Source organism: Electrophorus electricus, chromosome 11, assembly GCF_041902795.1.
Source record: "Electrophorus electricus isolate QZ-2024a chromosome 11, ASM4190279v1, whole genome shotgun sequence".
In the NCBI taxonomy this organism is placed as follows: Eukaryota; Metazoa; Chordata; class Actinopteri; order Gymnotiformes; family Gymnotidae; genus Electrophorus; species Electrophorus electricus.
The window spans coordinates 10,430,001-10,453,209 of NC_137507.1; the positions used below are offsets into that span (position 1 = coordinate 10,430,001).

Consider the following 23,209-nt stretch of genomic DNA (forward strand, 5'->3'; position numbering starts at 1 on the left):
CAAGATCTCCACATTTAATCATTCTGAACACTATTAGAGGCCTAAACTTACATTTTCAATTCTCAACATCTTAGCAGCCTAGTAAATTAACAAATAAACAAATAGACTAAATAAAACATTTATTGTAAAAGGCTCCTTATTCCTTTTTAATCTGTACTACTTAGGAGTCGCATCATAAAAATACACATGAAATAAAACATTTAACGCTTTACAACCTATATTTTTACATCTTAAAAGCATTCAGTACCATTTCTAAAATGAATTTTACAACTTCTGTGATATTTTGTAGTATTTTATGTAATCCTACTTTTTTTCTTCATCTACACTTTCACACATTTCAGAATTCGGTGAGCTATGCAGTTTCTGAGTTTAAGATAAAAAGGAGTTTTGTTAATGGCACAAAAGTTACATGACGCGATTCAAATATCAGTCTTTTTTTTCAAAACAAATAGAAAAGGAGAAATCACATATGGAAAGCTTATTATATATCCTAAAATGAAATTAGTAATATAATCGTTTTTATAATTAATGTATAAGCGTAGTAGGGCTACATATTTATTTTATATTTATACTAATGATAAATTGATTTTGAGTGAAAGCCAAGGACAATGTTGTACTATTAACTTATTGTTACACTAGAATAAGTTATTTATTGTAGGTGTCAAAAGCATTGGTAGTGTCACACACAACACTCTTACATTTATGTGACAAATAAACCAAACTTGAACTTGAACTTTATGGCATTTAGCTGAGATTAAATTCACATTTCTATTATGAACTTAACAAACATAAATAAAATGGAGCCATAATACCTACACGTACCACTGAGTATTTGTAACTTGAGTGCAGGACATACAGACTCCCTCGACGGGGACATTTATTAACATACGAAAAACACAACGGCACTCACGTATAACGTAAACGGTGAACATGAACACACAGCGACTAACATTACCGATGTGAACATTAACACAGACAACATGACCATCGTGAACGTGATCAATAACCGCCAGCGAAGCAGCGCCCCACAGCCGTGTAAGTGCACGCAGACATTAGCAGACTAACCACGTGCAGGCGCGTGCTCAGTACGAAGGCGTGGCTACAAACAAGACAATTAAGCGGCACTGCACGCGGTGGGCCGTACCACGTGACTAGTGGGGGCTCCGTGACAGTATTTAATGAAAATGTAAAGACTTAATAACTGACTTCATTTATCATAACATAATATTATAAGGTTTTGGCTAATATTAAGGGTAATTAAAGGCAACCAAAGACATGCTACACTGTATGAAGTGGAAGAGCTTAGCGATTGGCATTAGGTAGTCCAGTCATCATATTAGTTTCCTCCATGAACTGAATGAATATTTTTGGCAGCAGAAAGTCTTTGGTGTACAGAGGTTGCAATGAGCTGTTTTTCAATACGGAGATGTTTGACCCACCTCCTAACCTTTTTGTTTGTTTGTTTATTTGTTTGTTTGTTTGTTTGTTTTTGTATAGACAAATTATGAATGATTGTTGTGGAAAGATTATTACTTAAATGTGTTTATAATCATGTAGGGTAAGTCTGAAAAAGTATCAATTTTTTTTTTCCAAAAGTATTCTTGACTCATTACAAGCACATCATTTTTTCTAATTCATCTGCATAGAGGAGATCAGGGTTGGTTGTCACCTGGGTTGGTTGGCCCATTACTCATATTCTGTAAACTGTGGGTATATCTATAGAAGTATTGACACTGAAATGTTCAGATTTGAGGGCAGAAGCCAGTTGCCATATTTCCCTCTCTCTGACCTGAAGAGACCTGATGTAAGATGAGTTTTGTGATTTTCCATACCATAAAGTCTGTTTTTTGGAATCATGTATTGAGAGGAAACTAAAATACCTTGAAATCAACTTTTTCACTAAAAACAGTGGGGAAAGTATTGTAGTACCAGTTATTAGTTTGAACTGTTTCCTCAAATGTTGACGTCATTAACATGCCCTTTAGTGTAACTTCCTTTGTGGTGGTGGTTGTCACACTCATGATGAGGATGATGGCATGTACCATGTCAACTCAAGGTGTGTTCATGTTCCTTGAATTTGTGGTGCAAATATCAATCAAACAGTTTGATACAACTGTAAATATTCTACTCGAAGCATTACATTAAGTGAACTGAACAGTTTTAGATTTAGTTCTATGGATATTTATTCACAGAAATATTTGCTACATTTTTCATTCATTTCTCTTTAATGAGAATGACATTTTGGTAAAATCTGTTATTCTTTTTTATACAGTCATTTATTAAAGATCTAATATAATTTCACCATGACAACCAGCCATATGCTGTGTGACAACCAACCCCACCATGCAGCTGGTCTTCACAAATGCACATGTATTCAACATGTATTCAAAATCTAATAGTTCATTATACCACTAGTGTAACTGTATAAGGTTCTACTGCCTTTGTGCAGGTAGACACTCTGCTATTTCATGATGTCTAGGCTTTTCTGATGTCTGATGGGAGCCAAACAAAAAACTATAAAAATAAAAATGTTCGCAGACCTGAGCGTTCCCTATTTCCATGGCAACATGGACTGCTCCGTCCACACCTGGCACTTTTTTCGCTCTTTTCGCTATCTTTTTCGTTCTTTTCGCTCTTCCCGCTACCCCTGACTTCTCCGCAGCCCTTCTCTCCACACCACGGCACGTATCTCGTACAGCAGAGATGCCCTTATTTCTCTTAATCTACATAGCACTCACCTCAAGCCGTCTGTAACCCCGGACCCAAGATGGCCGACGGAGATCCTGAGGGAAAACAGAAGACGCGGCGCGAGGAAAAGGCCGCGAGGGAAGCGAGCCGGCGTCAGGAACAGGCTGAGGGCTCGGGCACACCGAGCTCCCTTACCTAGCATCCTGCTAGCCAACGTCCAGTCTCTGGATAACAAGCTCGATGACCTCCGGGCCAGGATAAAGTTCCAGAGGGACATTCGGGATTGCAATCTCCTCTGCTTCACCAAGTCGTGGCTGAACCCAGCGGTACCAAACCACGCTATCCAGCCGGCCGAGTTCTTCTCGGTTCACCGCATGAACAGGACGGCAGATTCGGGGAAATCGAGAGGCGGCGGAGTGTGTGTGATGGTAAACAACAGCTGGTGCAACAATGCCAATGTTGTTACTCTCGCCTGCTCCTGCTCACCCAACCTGGAGCTGCTCGCCCTCAAACTTCGTCCTTTCTACCTTCCTCGGGAGTTCACTTCGGTCATCATCAACACCGTGTACATCCCACCTCAGGCTAACATGGACACTGCACTGTGGGAACTTCATGAGGCTCTCACACAGTTTCAGGCACAGCACCGGGACGCTGCACTTATTGTGGTTGGAGATTTCAACAGCGCTAACCTCAAGCGTGCGGTGCCCAACCTTTACCAGCACGTAACCTTCCCCACCAGGGGAAATAGATCACTTGACCACTGCTACACCCCATACAAGGACAGCTACAAGGCACTAGCTCATCCACCATTTGGTAAGTCGGACCACGCCGCCATCTTCCTCCTACCAAAATATAAACAACGGCTGAAACGGGAAGCTCCGGTTCAGAGGGAGGTCGCGCGCTGGACAGACCAATCGGTGGCCGCTCTGCAGGACGTTCTGGATGACGCGGACTGGGACATGTTCCGGCGCAGCACTGATGATGTCAGCGAGTTTACGGAGGCAGTAGTAGGATTTATTGTGAAACTGGTGGACGACACGATCCCAAGAATCACCATCAAGAAGTTTTCCAACCAGAAGCCCTGGGTGGACAGAACCATCCGCGAGGCTCTGAACTCTCGAACTGCTGCCTACAATGCGGGGATCATCAGCGGGAACATGGACGATTACAAGTCTGCAGCATACGGAGTGCGCAGGGCGGTGAGGGAGGCGAAGCGGCGCTACGGGAAGAAACTAGAGACACAGTTCCAGCAGAGTGGCTCTAGATCCCTGTGGCAGGGACTACGGATGATCACGGACTACAGGAGCCCACCCTCTGGGCTGATGAGTGCGGATGAGTCTCTGGCGAACGAGCTGAATACATTCTTTGCTCGCTTCGAGGCTACATCTAGCAGCGCTAATGCTAGCAGCACAAATGCCAACGGCGCTAGTGCTAACAGCGCCAATGCTAACGGCGCTAGTGCTAACAGCGCCAATGCTAACGGTGCTAGTGCAAATGGCACTATCGGCGCAGCCAATGGCACATGCGCGGGGCCCACCATAGAACAGCGCCCTCTCATCATCACGGAGAGTGACGTGAGGAGAGTGTTTAAAAGGGTGAATACCAGGAAGGCGATGGGACCAGACGGTATCTGTGGGAGGGTCCTCAAAGCCTGCGCAGATCAGCTAGCCCCGGTATTCACCGACATCTTCAATCTCTCCCTGACGCTCGGTATTGTCCCGTCCAGCTTCAAGCGGTCCACCATCGTCCCCGTCCCGAAGAAACCTCGACCCTCCGACCTCAATGACTACCGCCCTGTCGCCCTCACATCAGTCGTGATGAAGTGCTTTGAAAAGCTAGTTAGAGACTTCATCACATCTTCACTGCCAGCCTCCACGGACCCACTGCAGTTTGCATACCGCCACAACCGCTCCACTGACGATGCGATTGCACATCTGCTCCACACTACACTGACTCACCTGGACGAAGGGAGGGGAAATTATGTTTAAAATGCTATTTGTCGACTACAGTTCAGCATTTAACACTATCATTCCCTCCCTACTCACTACTAAGTTGGGAGATCTAGGACTGCATACATCCCTGTGCGACTGGATCTCCAACTTCCTAACAGACAGACCACAATCAGTACGGGTGGGCAACTGCGCCTCATCCACCCTCACCCTCAGCACTGGAGCTCCTCAGGGTTGTGTCCTAAGCCCCCTGCTCTACTCACTGTACACCTACGACTGCACAGCCACTTCCAGCTCTAACACCATTGTCAAGTTTGCTGATTACACCGTTGTCGTGGGTCTGATCTCGGACAACGACGAGAGGGCCTACCTGGAGGAGATTAAACACCTGGAAAACTGGTGCCAGGAAAATAATCTCCTCCTAAACGTCAGTAAGACAAAGGAGCTGATCGTGGATTGCAGCAAGAAGCAGGAGCGGCACTACCAACCTGTGAGGATCAGTGGAACCACGGTGGAGAGAGTAGATAGTTTCAGGTACCTTGGTGTTCACATCTCGCAGGACCTGTCCTGGTCCCGCCATACCAGCTCCCTGGCAAAGAAGGCTCGTCAGCGTCTTTACCACCTCAGACGCCTAAGGGACTTCAGACTGCCCTCCAAGGTACTGCGGAACTTCTACACCTGCACTATCGAGAGCATCCTCACGGGGAACATCACAGTCTGGTTTGGAAATAGCACCAAGCAGGACAGACAAGCACTCCAAAGGGTAGTGCGTTCAGCAGAGCGCATCACTCACTCGGAACTTCCTGACCTGCAGACCATCTACTACAAGCGGTGCCAAACCAAGGCCAGGAAAATTGTGAAGGACCCCACCCATCCCAACAATAGACTCTTCTCTCTGTTGAGGTCAGGGAGGCGCTTCCGCTCCCTGAAGGCCAAGACAGAGAGGCTGAAGAGGAGCTTCTTCCCACAGGCCATTCGGGCCCTGAATCAGGGAAACTGATAAACTGTGGGGACCACCACCACCACCACGTAACATGACTGTATATCTGTACATCTGTATATATAGATTTGGATTTATACTCAATTAACCTGTTACAACAACTGTAGATATGGTACTATACAATGGATCTGTACATTCTGTAGATTGTGTACATATATACTCAACCATATACATTGTACATTGTGTATATAATCATAATATACATATATTGTACATACATTGTTAATATATTTTTGTACATACATAGAATATATATTTATCTGTATATATATTTTTTTCTCTATGCACCCCTGGTTCTCTTCCTCAGTTTGGACAGAGCACTCTCCACCATTTCACTGCGTGTTGTACTGTGTATGACTATGTATGTGACAAATAAACCAAACTTGAAACTTGAAACATAGTCACTTCCGGGTTTTCCAGTTTTCGTCTCCATGGTTCCGTGTCTCCTCCCCTTTGTGTCCAGCTCTTCCTAGTTTGTCCCTGATTGTAGTCCCATGTAAACCCCGTTCCTACATCTCTTGGTTGTCGGTCATTGTAGCTTTCTCTCTTTGTTTTGGTAAGGTTGTCTTTCATGGTTTCTGGTTAGTTCTCGTTGTCCATGCTCATTGTACTCATTGTGCACGGTTTGGACATGGATCCTCTTCATATCACCTGATAGGACCGTCCATCCAGATAGGACTGAAACCATCTCCAAGCAGAGCCAGTCACACCAAGCCTGGAAAGAACAGAGAGAAGAATGTTGTGGTTCACTGTGTTAAAGGCTGTTGAAAGGTCTAGAAGAATCAAAACAGATGACTGTTTGGCAGCTTTAGCGGCATGAAGTTTCTCAGTCACTGCTACGAGGGCCGTTTCTGTAGAATGTGCCGGTTTGTCACCAGACTGATTGGGATCATGCAGCTGGTTCTGGGTGAGAAAAAGAGCCAATTGATTATAAACTGCTCGTTCAAGGGCTTTTGAGAGGAAAGAGAGAAGTGATACCGGTCTGTAGTTGGTAACGCTGGAGCTGTCAAGTGTGGCCTTCTTGAGGATTGGTACCACCCTGGCGGTTTTGAATGCAGTAGGCACGTATCCAGAAGATAAGGAGTTGTTGAGGATGACAGAGGTGAAAGGAAGCAGATCTCTTACAATTGTCTGGAACAGAGCAGAAGGAATCAGATCCAGCGGACATGTAGTCAGATTGCTGGAAGTCAGGAGTTGAAGAATTTCATCTGTGGAGAGAGGAGAAAAAGAAGTCAGAGAGTTGGATGTTGAGGAATGCACATTATTTGGAGGAGTGGGAACAGAGGAAAAGGACTGGTGGATTGCTGCAACCTTCTCCTCAAAGAAGGTGATAAAATCTTCCGGAGTAAGAGATGAGGATGGGGCGGGGGGGATTAAGTAGAGAAGAAAAAATACTGAAGAGCTTGCATGGATCAGATGATGATGATGATTCGAATTTCTCCCTGTAGTAGGATGACTTTGCAGAAGTTACTTCCAGTGAGAACTCGGAAAGGAGAGTCTTGTATGAGCTAAGATCTGAATCTATATGAGATTTCCTCCACCTCCTCTCTGCAGTCCCTAGTTGTCTCCTGTGGCAGCGAAGTGTTTCTGTTAGCCGGGGGGGAGGACTTAGCGGGTCTAGAGGAAAGAGGGCACAGAAGATTCATTGATGAGGAGAGTGTAGAAATGAAAGTGATTTGTAACTTTATCCAAAGAGAGAGAGGATGGAGAGTCAGGGTGAGGAAGGGTGGACAAAATAGTAGAAGTAAGGGAAAAGGGAGTTATGGAGTGCAGATTGTGACAGAGGAAGGAGGAACATGTTGAAGAGGACTGGATGGAAAGAGAAGGAAGGGAGAGAGAGAAGGATAGAAAGTCATGGTCCGAGAGGTGGAGGGGGGTGACTGTGATGTCTGATGTTGTGGTACCTTCTCCAGATGTTGAGTCGTCCTAATTTAACTCAGTTCAATAAGTGCTGAGCCCGCCCCTCAATTCACACCTAAGGTCAGGGTGAAACCACACCTGTAGTGAGTAATCACCGCTACCAAGCAACTAACAACTAGGTTTAGACAACAAGCCTTGAATTTCACAGAATCTAAGACAAAAGTAAGTGAACTCAGAGCCTACCTTAACCAGCCAGATGATAATCCAACGAGACAAACCAAAGCACAGAGTAGATAATTGTGCACTGTAGAGTCTCCCGATGTCATAACTGGTACAATCTTTGCAGGCACCATCAGACTATCATTACATGTGTGTCTGTAGAATTCTGTGTTGATGTGACAAACCTTTCCTCACATCTATCCATTTAGGTATTGAAGCAGAAGGCCAGTGATTAAAGGCAACATAGGTAATTGTGTACTGTAGAGTCTCCCGATGTAATAATTGGTTCAATCTTTGCAGGCAATATCAGACTATGATTACATGCGTGTCTGTAAATTTCTGTGTTGAAGTGACATGCTGTTCCTGACTTCTCCCTATTTAGGTATGAACACACAAGGCTAACGATTATAAGCAAAATGGGTAATTCTGCAATGTAGAGCCTCAAACTTTGCAATTTTCCTCTGAATGGGAGTGTGAATATATATTTCCATTCTGGTCAAAATCAGACAACCTATGATAGCATTTCAGTGATATGATAATGGTGCCCCTTTGATCAATGCCACATATAGTCAAAAAGTCAACATTATTTGATAATTATTTAGTTTCAGACTTTAAAGATTAAGTGCAAATTTTATATTATTAACGAATGTGTCAAAACTAAACATGTTTGAAAAGCATTGCAATTGCAAAGTTGTTTGGACTCTGCAAAGATTCATTTGAGTCCAAGTTTGTGTTGCCAAATTTAACTATGTAGGAGATATACTAGATTTTTTAGTATAGTGCCCCAAAGAGGCCATTTCCCTATATCTTAGAGAATGCATACATGACAATACAATTCAAGTTTGATGTGGATTGACCAATGCTAAGCCTGTGAAATCTGTACCGAATGCTGATTGGCCGATGGTATCAGTCCTTTTTGGAGATATAGTATCCCTGTTTTAGGTCCTGCTCCATACGTGCATGCAGATGTTATGTACCAGTTTCACATTTGCTGGACATTCTGAGTAGGTGTGATAGTTTCTTGCCTGTGATGGTGCCCCCTATTTAAGCAGGTGCACCAAAATGGTTGACTTGTCCCATATCCACTTGGGGTACATGTCTGTAAAGTTTGGTGTCATTGCATTGAAGGGTTCAACTTATTTGATTGGCATGTAGAAACTACACAGTATAGAAATCCCCAGATCTTTTGATATTTATTAAACTTCAGACTCTTGTGAATGTCTGGATACCAGATGTGTGTAGGTTTGGTGAAAATCCTAGGAGTTAGTGCTCCTAAATGTGTGTGATTTTGCATATTATGCAAATTATCTCAAAATATAAGTGGGTGGAGCTACTTTTTGTAGACTGGAAGACTAGTAATTACCTGAAAAAAGAATTTTGTCTGTGTAACATTTGCCCGAGTGCCGCAGGGTGCAGAACAGGACGCACATACTCCCTCGACTTTGTGAAACATTTAATGACATCGAACGTATAAGACGATGGTGGCACTCACACATAACATGAACAGTGAACATAAATACACTTTCAGAAGCAGTTATGTCCTGGCCTCTGATGTCACACGTACAGTTCACTCTTTTTGTACCAAGTAACAAAGCTGTCAAATCAACATCTGTGAGTTCTGTCATACAGACCATTAATCATATCATTATATACACACTACTGTTGAAATCTTTGGAATCACTGCACCAGTGTTCTCAATAATCCACTTTTTTGTGGATACGTACATAAAATTATTATAATGTGATACTAGAATTTAAAAATTCATGAATTTTCAAATAACTTTTAGGAAGCACATAAATACACAAATAATTTTGTCCAGATTTATGTAGAATTGTGCAGTTGACTCCAAAATGCTTCATAGACATGTATGGAGAGAGTTAATAATAAAATTAATATCCAGAATACTTCACAAAGGGGTGGAAAGCAATGATCAAATCTTGAGGCAGATTATTTCAGGAGAAATTGCATTAAATTCAATTTATTGAATTATTCAATAGTTAATGACCTTTAGTTCACTAAAATACTAAATGATAGTTTAGAATGACATATCTACATGCATTATTTAGACCTACATTGCATAAAGTTGCATAAATATGGGAACCCAAACTTTTGAAGTAGTAGTGTAAATGATAAAAAAGTGCAAAAGACATCCATGTTACACACACACACACACACACACACACACACACACACACCCATGTGCATCGTACTGTTCTGCTACTGCAGGTGAAAACTCTGCTGGCAGATGAGGTGAAGGCCCGATATCTCGTCAAGTTGCACATGGTTGCCATGGAAATGAACTCTGACACTCTGAAGAATGGAATACTCTATTACACGCTGACAGGGAAAACTGCTGAATCAGTAACTGAGGTAGGTCTGTGTGTCTGTGAGGGAGGGAGAGAGAGATAGACATCAAAAAAGAGGGAAAATTGAATATTATAGACATAGCACTGTCACTATCTCTCACTGTCTCTCACTGTCTCTCACTGTGTCACTGTCTCTCACTGTCTTTCTCTCTTTCTTTCTCTCTTTCTCTCTCTCTTTCTTTCTCTCTTTCTTTCTCTCCTAAGCCTGAGCAGGTTAAAGTCCGTAACCGTGGCAGCTGTAGGAAAGGCCTGCTTCTGGAATCCAATATTATTGCTTCGAATGGAGTGATCCACATCAGGTGGAGGCAGGTTCCTACACACTGTTTGCTCTAACAAACACCACCTTTTTCTTTACTGAAGGACGGTTACCGAGACTACCTTGTGTCTTATGAGGTGGGTCTGCACTCCAAAATTTCTGCAGTATTTTATATTTAGCATCACTTAACTGGAAACAAGTTGATCTTTGCCTTTATATATCTGTTCCTTTCATCTCTGAAGGGCAATTCAAAACTACTGGAACTACTGGAGCATCTGCTATGGAACCCTGGTACAGGTATGACAGCAGAATACTACACGGTTTATTAGTATTTCAGTGATTTTAGATAATGCTCTGCGATATGTTAGACTTCACAGAATTTAATCACACTGAATATGAACACCTGAACACTGAGAAACAGGAATATCCTCATAAACAGGATTATTTACATTTTCTTCTAAAGGAAGTGGAAAACAATCCTGATCTGAGTGAATTCAATACGTGGTTGACTGTAAGTTTCAGTCTGTACTTTTTTGAGAATTAAGATATAAAGTCTATCTAAATTATTGATAAAAACATTTTGTGTAAGTATTTACGAGTATTTGATGCAGATTGTGTTAATAATTAATTTGTTCCTAAGTCACTTTTTGGAACTGATCTTTGAAGGACTGAGGCAAAGTGTATATCAGAGGTAAAGGGTAATATGTGTGCTCTGTGGGGAATTATTACGGGTGTTCAGAGTGTCTCCTCTGGAATGGGCTGCAGTGAGCAGACCTCAAGGACATGCTGACCGAAGGCCAGAACATGACTCTATTTGTGCCATCGGAACAAGCCATCGGCAACCTGAGCAAAGAGGACCAGGATTACTGGCTGGCCGTCAGCAACCTTCCAAGTCTGGTCAAGTGAGTTCACTATCACAGTGTAATCTGCACTAGTGTAATCTGGACAGTCACCTTGCCACATCTCTTTGGGTTGGATACACAGTTGCTCTTGGTGTAAAATCAACAGTGGTCAGTCATGAAATGCAGTGGAATGTCATATGATATTTAATGACTCTTAATGGTTGCTCATAATTGGTGTGTTCATTCTGTCCTCAGGAGTCACATGGTTTCTGGGTTCTTTGCTTTGGCTGAGCTCCAGAGTTCACCTTCTCCAGAACTAGTTTCCCTTTTGAAAAAGACACTTCCTGTTTCCTGGACCAATGAGGTAAAAGGACTGTGGGGATTCTATCATTCTATCTTTATAGTCACTCTCACACACACACACACACACTCACACACACACACACACACACACACACACACACACACACACACACACACACACACACACACACACACACACACACACACACACACACACACCAACACCTACACATTCCAAGCAATTTTATTTTAAAAAAGGCTGTAATGAAGGGGATTTTCTCACTGGGTATATTCTGTATTCTTCATTAGACCACCACAGTGGCTGGAGCTAAAATTGTATCACGAGACATTGTTGCCAAGAATGGATTCATTCACCTGATCGACACAGCAAGTGTCCCCAAAAAATGCAGTGGAATCCTCGTACTGTTATGTAGTGGAAATGATAGACTGTTGTTTCTTTGCCAGGTTCTCATCTCTGATCGTAAGATCCAGAAGCTGAATGGAATTAATAAGTCTGCCAGCCTCGTAGGTGTTGGCATTTATCTTGAGACTGTCTTGCGTATGGAAGATTCAAACCACTAGTTCAGTGATATTATCATGCAGCAAAGTAAATACCCTGAAAGGTTTTGCCTCTTTTTTGTGGTGAGAAAAGAAACTTAGCTGTACAGGTACATACTGTACAGGTAGGTAGTGGTTTAAAGATTTGCCCCCTGTCACGTTACAAAGTGAAGTTTGAAACTTGGCTCTGTTTGTATTTGTGTGTGGGTGTGTGTTTCCTCAGTGGTGAACGCTTGCGTGAAGGATAATGGCGGCTGCTCCTCCAGCGCTGTGTGTAAGATAATTATCCCAGGACGCAGGAAATGTGTGTGTAACCCAGGTTATGCAGGGGATGGAAAAGTGTGTGTGTGTGTGTGTGTAAGTCTGACATGTCTCAGTTTCAGTGTATGTGCATGCGCATGTGCAGCTGTGCTTGGTTGTCATATGTGTAACCTAGGGGTCATAAGGGCAGCACAAAACAATCAAAACCCTGCCATTAAGCAATCTAACAAGCAGAGCATTACAGGCTAAGAACACTAGAGAGTGAACATAAGACTTAAAGCTTAATGCCAAATACAACAGGGGAGTATACAAGCAGTCAATGGACAGCTAAAGAGGACTACTTGGAGGAGGAGTAAAGAACACCTCCCAGGAGGAGCAAGGAGCCAAAACCAAAGCAGGAGGTGTATGGTTAGGCAGAAAGACCAGAGAGGTGCCAACACCAAAGACACAAAAGACAGAGGAGATCCTGACAGAATGCTAGAGTATTGCTTTTTAGTAGATTCACAACAACAACAACAACTATGACTACTATTACTACTACTGCTACTACTACGACTACAAATACTTATTCTAATACTAAAACTAATCCTACTACTAGTACTTCTATTAATACTACTACTACTACTACTATTAATACTAATACTTCTAAAACTAATATTAACTTATGTAACAAACTTAACTTATGAACCAGCTTCTGATTCTCAGTAATGGAGGCTGCAACCCAGTTGGTTTTAAATGCCTGAATTTGACTTCAATCGCAAAAATTAAGTGAAGAAATAAAAGCACTGTTCACTATGCTTTCAGACAGCATGTGTGTGCAAAGCAGGCTACTCTGGAAATGGACAGCAGTGTAATCCTATCAATTTGTGTTACAAGGTAAGAAAGCCTCTGGACTATGAGCCCAGCACAGCAAAACCCATTTGCCTGTAAAATGCACTCAGCAGCCTATCTTGTACTTACACTCACTAGATATTAGGTACAGAGGGTTATCATGCACAGGAGTGTTGCCTGGGGTTTTTACATGTGGAACTGAGATCCACCAACCAAAATTAACCAGTCAGCTGCAGCCTTGTAAATCATACCATTAATCAAGAGTTTAATGATGGCCAACATAAACTATGCATAGCAACCGGATATTCAGTCTCTAACTGTGCACTGGCCGTTTCTACCTTAAAGTGGCGATCAACTAACTAACTGATATTTTAGGACCTCTCCTAAAGTGTTCTGGATCATATTAAGAAGTCTGGAGTTCCTTTTGTCCAGATAGGTCGTAATGAAGGCAGCTGTAATGTGGAATCCCCAGGGATCTGTTCTTGGTCCACTTTTATTTAAGCTATACATTCTCCGATTAGGCCAGTTCTACAACACAATAAGATTTCCTATCAATGTTATGCAGATGACACACACATATACACTTAGTTCTCTCACTGGATGATTATCCTAATAGACACTCTGTCTCTGTTTGTAGCACATAAATAACTGAATGACAGAATTTCCTGAAAGTAAATAAAGACAAAACAGAGGTTATGATATTTGGCAACAGAGCAGAGAATCTCTAAATTGTTCCCTATCGTGAATCTAGGGATCTAAAAATGTAGTAAGAAATGTCAGCATTAGAAAGTTCTTGGAGATCTAATAGACCCAGGACTGACCTTTACTGGCCATATCAAATGAATATTAAGAAACTATAAGGGTATTAAGAAAGGCTTAATGTTCCAACAAGACCTTGGACCCTTTTGCGTGATTTTATCTCCAACCAGGTTGACTAATACCGGTTGACTACTAGTATATATTTTGATGACTTGCTCAAGGAGTAAAAACCCAGTAGGTCTCTGAGATCTAAGGATACAAGGCCCAGAATGTGGAGCCCAGAATTCAAACCAAACACGGAGAAGCAGCATTCTTTTTTTTTATACATGACTGATAATAACTCCAAGATGAATTTAGATGTGCCACAAATCTTTTTAAATCGAGGTTAAAAGTGTTACTGGTCATAATTGAGCTCTCTGTATTAATTTATATCTGCAGCAACTTATTTTATCATTATATATTCTTAATATTTTATTTTCATGTATTAGTTATTGCTGTGTAAATCAGATGTAAATATTTTTCACAAAAGCTTCCTGAGGTTATAGATCTCAGGATGAAAAACAATAAAATTATTTCATTATTTTATTTCATTCACTATTTTTGTGTGTTTCTCTGACGTGCTTTGAATTGGCACTGTATATGAAAAGTGCTGTACACATAAACTTGCCTTGTTTTGCCTTCACCTAAAGTAGCTGGTGTATGCATGTAATCTGGCATCACAGGGTTTGGCATGTGTGACTGCACTGAGCCCTAACGTAATAAATTAATGTGAATAGCTGTAATCTTTTCATCTGATCCTTGTCAGAAAAATGGAGGCTGCCACAAGCAAGCCATCTGTATGATGAAAGGACCAGGGGAGAGGAACTGCACCTGTCGCAAGGACTACATGGGAGATGGGATGACCTGCAAAAGTAACGTCATGCAGGTGAGAGCCAAGGAGCGTTCTCTCTCTCTCTCTCTCTCTCTCTTGCTCTCTCTCGCTCTCTCTCTCTCTCTCTCTCTCACACACACACACACACACACACAAACTCTCTGCAGTCTCATTTTCACTAACTTAAATGTGTCTCCCATTGTGCCTTCAGTAGCTCCGAAACATAGAGCTGACAAGTTTCTTCTACAGTGTGTTAGTGAGTCATTGTATTATTGATGTGTTTTTTAATCATTATTTTTCTGTTTTCTTGAACCCTGTGTTACAAAATATTAGTTAATTCAGGCAGGAAATAATCAGCATATGTTTATGCTTTCAGTGGTCTGATGCTTATTTCCTACAAGGACGTGGACCATCTCCTACTCGGAGGTAGGCGTGCTGACCTCAACAGAAAAGAGCCACTTCACTCCCTGCAGTCCTACTGAGATATATAAACTGTGCTTTGTGTGCAGGGCTCGATATATATCAATAACAAGGCCAAAGTGGTGTACAGCGATCAGGAGAGCAACAACGGGATTTTCAACGATATCGACACGGTTGTCATCCCCCCAGCTTCCAGAAGCTGAATGGAATGAATAAGTCTGCCAGCCTCATAGGTGTCGGCATTTATCTTGAGACTGTCTTGCGTATGGAAGATGCAAACCACTAGTTCAGTGATATTATCATGCAGCAAAGTAAATACCCTTAAAGGTTTTGCCTCTTTTGACCAACTTTTTCAGACAAATCTCTTGATCTAATGTTAATGGTGTGAATAAATCCAGGTTTCCTCATCTATGAAATGATGCTAAGAATTATTTTGTTATTATTTATTAAAAAAAAAAACTTTGAAGAAATGAGGTTTCACATAGCAAACCCGTGACCTCAGCACCTGTTATTGCCTCTTTTACAGAAGTAGCTTCAGAGGAAATTTAACTTCCACTGTTAGATTAAGTCACTTTAAACTACTGAGAGCACAGGAATGAAGTTTAGATTCCACATGTTCCCAAACATAGCAAATAACACCAGCTGTACAGGGAGTGCACTTAGAGATTTATTCAAAAACACCAAATGACCTCTAACCTGGACTTTATTTCACCATTTGTTTCTGGCAGCCTGACCTCAAAGATGTAGTAAATGAACATGGCTTCAAGACATTTTTCAAACTGTTGGAGGTGCGTACAAGTAAAATCAAATCAAATCACTTTTTTTGTTGTCACTTTAGCACAGATGTGAAAATGAGTGAAAAGCTTGAGTAGATAGTCCCCCACAGTCTGTAAGTACACAATGTATACACATTAAATACAGGATATATACACATTACCATACACCCATTATGCTGTGTTTCCAGAAGCTGTGAAATATACAGATGTACACATTTCTATTATAGAATATATAGATTATGTTCAAATACAAGGTGTGGATAGAGTTGTACATGACATAGTTGTGTCAGTAAAGGTTATATGTCCTAGAATTGCATGGTATGATCTGTTCAGAAGTTGTCCCTGTATTGTACCATACACACGGCAGTATGGACGAGAGTGTGATGAAAGCTACAAGTGAAAGTTGGGAGTCAAGTTTATTTGTATTTGTTTGCTTGCTTTGTTTGCTTGTTTTGTTTTTATGCTTTGTTTTTATCAAATGGTTCTGGAATAAATTTTATTTTGAGCATTCAACCATGTAAATGGACCACCCAAAGTAAATCAAAACCTGGATTACCATGTCCTCCACGATATGAAGGTAAGGCAGTAAGTTCATTCTGTGCAGATGGTAGCAGGCTGGACCCAGTTCAGACAGAGCTCAAGAGGACCTACGTCACTGTTTAGAGCTCCACATGCCTGCTGTGCATTGTGTTTCGGATGGAGGTTCCAGCTATAGAGGAAACTGAAGCTTGTGCCCTTGTAATCTTGGGTATATATGCAATGATTTTGTATGTGTCTTTTTTAGATGCAGTCTGCAGAAATGATTCATTTCAGTTCAATGAAGACCCTTCAGGGTTCTGACATCTCTGTGAGCTGCGTCGGAGAGGACCAAATAGTGAGTGATGGAAAAGTCTTGGACTCGGGAGAGGAGCTTCAGGAGAGCAAGGACCAATCAGGGAACATAGAGCACTTTCCAATCTGTAGTTTAGTGTTGTGCTGTGTGTGAGCATGGGCCCTTCATCTTAAACAAGCTATGCTGAAAAGGATTGAATGTTATTTCTAAAGTTAAGTTGGCTACTTTACCATACTTAATATTATTGATATCACTCACTTTTTAGGGTGAACTGTACATCAGTGACAAAAGTTGTCGGATTGTAAAGAGGAAACTAAAGTTCAATGGAAGCTTGGTTTATGGTATTGACTGCTTGTTAACACCTCCCAGCCTTGGGGGGCGCTGTGATCAGAAGGACACTGTAGACATCACAGTAAATTCCACATAATTCAAATCTATGCTGACAAAATCCTCTACTGATATGCAGCATGCAATTACATACTTCCTAGTTTTAAAATGTTTCTTAGCTATGCTACACTCTCATTTTGTATTATATATAGATTATATAAATGGTTTCTTTTCCTGTGGTAGATGCCTTGCAGATATTGTGCTGTTACAGTGTCATCTGATTGCCCTTCAATAAGTAAACCAAAGGTATGTTTTCTCTGTAATCACAAATCCATGCCCATTTCACTATGGACACATAAATGACTTCCTTTCTAAAAAATCATAATGCTTCATCCAACTCATACAAACACTATGTGAAAGATATTACATTTGTTTTATATGTATTTTTCCATGAAGATCTCTCATTTGAGTATGTTCCTATAGTTACCTTAAGGCTAATCATTTCTATATGTTACATTTTATTTTAACATGTTTTTGGAATGCAGTCTATACAGAGGTGCGACCTGCCCAGACGCTTCTCATCTGGAGGGCCAAGATCCCCCTGTAGTAACCATGGACAGTGTGATGAGGATCACCTAGGCAACGGCACCTGCACATGTTTTCCTGGGTACCAGGGAGTGGCCTGTGCATTATGCATAGATGGCCACTTTGGACCAGAGTGCAAAGGTCACATTCTCTACTGTACATTTAATAGTCTAGTTGAAAAGTGTTTGCAAAGCTGAGCAGTGAACTACAGCGTGTGATTTTATGGCTGCATGTTACTAGAATTTTTGCTAGTATGAGACAGTTTCATTATACATTCAGCTTTCCACACATGAATGACACAAGCACTGTGTCATAATCATATCCATGAAAAGCTTTTTCAGGTGGAGTGGAGGAAGTGGAAATTCTATTGAATGTTTTTTCTCCCCCTCTCTTCCTGTCCCCACAGCCTGTAACTGTTCTGAACATGGATCATGTGATGAGAGTCCAGACGGCACAGGTTCCTGCTTCTGTGATGAGGGCTGGTCTGGTCCACAGTGTGAACACAAGCTGGGTACGGCACACACCCACCACATCTCCACATTGTTTGTACAGCATGGGGGATGTGAATGTTCCTTGTATCTGTGCTGAAACCCTCGCTGCCTTTCTGATGCCGTAGCCGACAGCCCTGTCTGCATCCCTGCTTGCCATGCAAAGGCGATGTGTGCCAAGAACAACTCCTGTGTTTGTAAACCATTTTACGAGGGAGACGGGCTCACCTGCACAGGTAAACAATGCAATTCTCCAGTCTGGCCTCAGCTCTCGTCCTCCTATAACCACTCCTTCAATGCAACTACTTCTCCAGAAAGGAACAACCTGACAGACAGAAGTAGTGGCTTGTGCTCCCTTAGTCTTTGGTCTGTGTAGGAAATGAGATGCTATCAACAAAGCTCGACCTCTCTTTCAACAGACATATCAGACCAGCGGAGATGGTGGCTCACTTGAAACCATTCTCCAATCTCTCTTCCCTGCCTCCAGTGGCTGACCTGTGCGGGTTCTGGAATGGAGGCTGCTCGAAGAACGCCAAATGCTCCCAGAAGGACGAGAAGGTGAACTGCACCTTCTTGACGGGCTACTCTGGAGACGGCCATGTCTGCTCGCCGGTGGACCCCTGTGTTACGGATGATAACGGAGGCTGTCACGAGCATGCCATCTGTACAATGACTGGAGCAGTGAGCAGGCTTCTCTTCCTCTACACCTACACCTTCCTCTATATATGTATATTTTTTATATGCTGTGTGTGTGTGTGTGTGTGTGTGTGTGTGTGTGTGTGTGTTTGTAAAACCCCAGAATAAGAAGAAGTGTGAGTGTAAGCCTAACTACATTGGTGATGGTCTGGAGTGTGAGCTGAAGGTGCTTCCAGTGAATCACTGCATGCAGGATAACAGCCAGTGTCACTCTGACGCTCAGTGCACTGACCTGCACTACCAGGGTGAGAGTTTCAGCCTCTCCCTGTGTAACTGGAATGTCCTAATATACAATAGATTTGGTAAGTGATTGGACAGTAGGACTGTACACCTTTTCTGTAATCCTGTTCTACACGTAGTCCATTTCATGGTCATAGGAGTAGTAGGATGTGCAAAGAAGCCCAGGTGTCTGGTTTCTTCTTCCAGCTTCTCCTGGGGGATCCCCAGGCTTCCCCAGGCCAGCTTGGAGATGTAGTCCCTCCAGAATGTCCTCGGTCTACCCATAGTCCTCCTGCCTGTTGCCCATGTCTGGTATACCTACGGCAGGAGGTGACCACATGGCATCCTTATCAGATGCCTGAACCACTTCAACTGGCTGCTCTTAACAGTGGCTCTGCTTTACGCTCCTCCAAAGTTCATGAGCAGGTTATGGTTGGGAAATAGTAAATTGAGAACTTGAATTTATAGCTCAGCTCTGTCTTCACAGCTACAGTCTGCCACAGCGACCACATTACAGAAATTGCTGAACTTATCCTATGGTTGATATCACAATTCCTCTTGCCATCACTTGTGACCTATAAACTCCTCCACTTGGGGTTAGGTTCTTGCCAAGAGGGAGTGTGCCACTCTTTCCCAGGAGATCACCATGTCCTTCAATTTGCCTCCTTTTCTGCTTAATGGTGTCCCTCACTGTTAAAGTCCACAACCGGGTTTTTGGGTTGACGCTATACCAGGCACTGAAAAAGATTTAGCCACAATGAACCTGCTTCCACAATGGAGATTTTGAACAGGATCCACCCATACTCAGTGTCCCGAATTACTCCAGAAAGTACAAGAAGCTCTCTTCAAATCATTTGGGAAAGTGTTTCCAAGCAGACCCTCACTATATGTTTGGGGCTACCAGGTCTGACCGAGAATGTTACCTGCCATTTGATCCAACTCAGCACCAGATTGTGATCTTTTGAAAGCTACGCACCTCTCTCCACATGAGTGTTCAAAACATGGCCTCAGGTCAGATGACACAACCACAAAGTTAATCACTGACCTTTGGCCCAAGGTGCTCTGATAATATGTACACTTATGAGCAGCCTTGTGTTCAGACTTTGTTTTTGTTGTACACCAATCATGGATAGTACAGAAGTCAAATAACATCCCACCTCTTGCTTCAGATTGGGCAGAACATTCCTCCCAGTCACTCCTCTCCAGGTTTCCTAGTCATTGTCCACCATATTTGTTTTGTAATAAAACTGTCTGTAATACTGTTTGTTCAGAATATCAACTTTCTTTGTTTTGTACTAGGGAAACCCTGCAAGAATGAAAGTTCTCACATTGTTTCTCTATTTGAGTGAAATATAAGTAACTGTATGGATAATTGTTTATTTCTTGGCCATCAGGGTGAAATTGTAGGGTTGAGGCTAAATGTGTAATCTACATTTTATCTGCTTTACCTCAGATAAGACTGTTGGGGTCTTCCACTACCGTTCTCCACTGGGAGTGTACAAACTCAACTACACACAGGCCCAGGAGGCCTGCAAGCAAGAGGGAGGCACTATTGCTACATACACACAACTGTCCTACGCTCAGCAGGTGGGTGTAGATGCAAGTAGACACACTGAGCATCTGAGCAAGAGATAGAGATGGCTGTGCGGTATGTTTGACGTCCTATCTGTGGGCCACGCAGGCTGGGTACAGTCTGTGTTCTGCCGGATGGCTCGAGCAGGAGCGCGTGGCCTATCCCATGAGCTATTCCCACCTCAAATGTGACTTTGGTCACGTGGGCATCGTGGACTACGGCAAACAAACTGACCTGAGCAGGACCTGGGACACGTTCTGCTACCGGCCAAAGGGTAAGAACATGCAGCTTATGACGGTGTATGACAAACATAAAACATGTTAAACATGTTAAACCCCATATTTCAACTATGATTACAAACTCAAACCATAACCTCAGCCTCAAACCATAATCCCAATATGTAACTATAACACCAACCTTAAACCTTATTTCCAACTTCAAGCCAAACTATTCTGAGCCTCAAGTTTGCATTTAATACGACAATCCATGCTGTTAAATATAGATGGTGCGTGTGTTTGTGTGTGTGTGTGTGTGTGTGTGTGTGTGTGCGCGCGCATGTTTATTTATTTGTTAATATTATTGTTTTACCAGATGTGAAATGTGAGTGTAAGATGGGGTACATTGGTGATGGATAAACTTGCACTGGAAACCTGCTACAGGTTCTCTCCTCCAAGCCCAACTTTTCCAACTTTCTGTCAGTGAGTATAACAGCTTACAAGCTGCATGAAAAACATGTTCTGTACTTTCTAAACAGAATCCCTGGAGTATTAAAGAAAACACTCCTGAGTAAATTGCATTACAGCCAGTTTGTTGTTACCAGAACATATTACTTCTGGTTTTATCAGAGTAGTTCTTAAGGACTAGCATTCTATGCTGTGTACATTGATGCACTGATATCAGATGCACTCATATCAGACTCTTGCCACCAGATTTGGCTCTGATGTTCCCCAGTAACTGACACTGACTGGTCTCATAAATGGTTCCCATCCCCAGCAAATCTAGAATTGCTCCAGAACTTCAGCATCAGGTCAAGAGTTTGTGAGGCGTCTCAGCAACATAACCACCCAGTCCACCCTGTTTGTGCCTGATAATGACGGTCTCTATGAGAACGAGGTAGCTTGGTCCTCTCCATACCACACAGATGTCTGCATTCTTCATGAGTGAAGATTAAAGGTGTTTCACACTCCCCCTCTCTCTGGAATAGACACTGTCCTACAGGGATTTAGAGCACCACCTGCTGGATGGGAGAGCTCTGGTGCTGCAAGCTCTCATTAACGTCAGCCATGTTCGAACACATCTGGGACATACACTCAGTGTGAAAGGGGTTCCTAGCCTGCAGAGCCCCCAGACACTGGTAAACATTTACCTCATTTAAGCTGCATTATAGTTAGTGGATGTTCTAAACAAATACATTTACTTCAAGTCTAAATCAGGCATGCACAATGTCTCCTGAAAACTGTGTTAGTGGATGCAAATAATTACCAACAAAGTTTAACAGATCCTTTCTGCCCCCAGGCTTCCTCTGGATATGTCAATGACCGTTACATTATCGAATCCGACATTTTTGCATCCAATGGGATCATCCATGTGCTGCATGGACCACTAAAAGCTCCACCCCCTCCGGCCCCTTCCCTCCACCCCGCCCACAAGGCAGGGATGGGCATCGGTGTTCTGTTACTCGTCATCCTTATCGTGGCTGGAGCATTTGTGGCCTACCATTTCTATACCCAGCAATCCAAGCCTTTCCAGTTCCACTACTTCAAGGTTAGTGTGGACACGGTGCGTCACAAGATAGCAACATGTTTTTAATATGCAAACAGAAAAATTAATCCAAACATGTGAAGAAAGATTTAATAAAAGGAAAATGAATTAGACTGTTATAGTGTGTATATGCAGTATGTGTGTTTGGCTTTCAGGAAGATGAGAATGAAGACAGCTGCCCTTCTGGATCAGCCCCGTACATCTCCAACCCCACGTATGAGTCCACACCTGCCCCCACTGACCCCCACCTCCCAGTAGATGAGGTAAGTAAAAGAATTACAGTTACAGATTAGTTATGCATAATTACAGTTACAGACTGAAACAGAACAAAACTTTGTGCTGCCCGGTTCTAACACTGGACTGTGTTACAGAAGGATGACGAGCAGCAGATGGTTGCCAGTGGCTCTTATGATCTTCTGCAGGATAGCTGAAGAGATGTGGGATCTCACTCAGACACTCTGCATGTGTTGTGTGGTTGAATGTTTACATGTTTGTTGGCCTTGATTATTCCTTTGGTATAACAAGTTTATGTTCATGTTACCACTACATGCACAAATAAACAAACAAAAGCATTTGTATCAGTTGTGATTCATAAAAAATATATTTCACTGAACATAAATTTCTAATCAGCTGGATAACTTGAGACAAAAGTCGAGGCTATAATGTCCCCCTAGCCCTTCTGCCACTGTCTTCTCCTATGTGTAGCCTGGTCCAGAATCCAACACTGCACACAGTCTGTGATTTGGGAACAAGCCAGAATGGCGCAAGT

General features: G+C 42.4%; 1 protein-coding gene, 1 long non-coding RNA gene and 1 pseudogene across 2 annotated transcripts; all 3 read left to right on the forward strand.

Moving 5' to 3' along the window:
- The window catches only part of LOC145659828 (stabilin-2-like), a 40,474-nt pseudogene extending 17,603 nt beyond the window's left edge, over positions 1–22,871 (forward strand).
- On the forward strand, positions 10,234–15,386 carry LOC145659805 (uncharacterized). Its single transcript, XM_081723086.1, has 8 exons — positions 10,234–10,475; positions 10,581–10,635; positions 10,802–10,849; positions 11,078–11,240; positions 11,436–11,544; positions 13,107–13,178; positions 14,698–14,817; positions 15,273–15,386. The coding sequence occupies exons 4-8, from the start codon at positions 11,122–11,124 to the stop codon at positions 15,384–15,386; spliced, it is 534 nt and encodes a 177-aa protein (XP_081579212.1). The 5' UTR covers positions 10,234–10,475; positions 10,581–10,635; positions 10,802–10,849; positions 11,078–11,121.
- On the forward strand, positions 16,748–17,703 carry LOC145659884 (uncharacterized). The gene is made up of 4 exons (XR_014126039.1): positions 16,748–16,833; positions 17,057–17,203; positions 17,362–17,424; positions 17,664–17,703. It is a non-coding gene; the product is annotated as an uncharacterized LOC145659884 (long non-coding RNA).
- Positions 22,872–23,209: the final 338 nt, after the last annotated feature.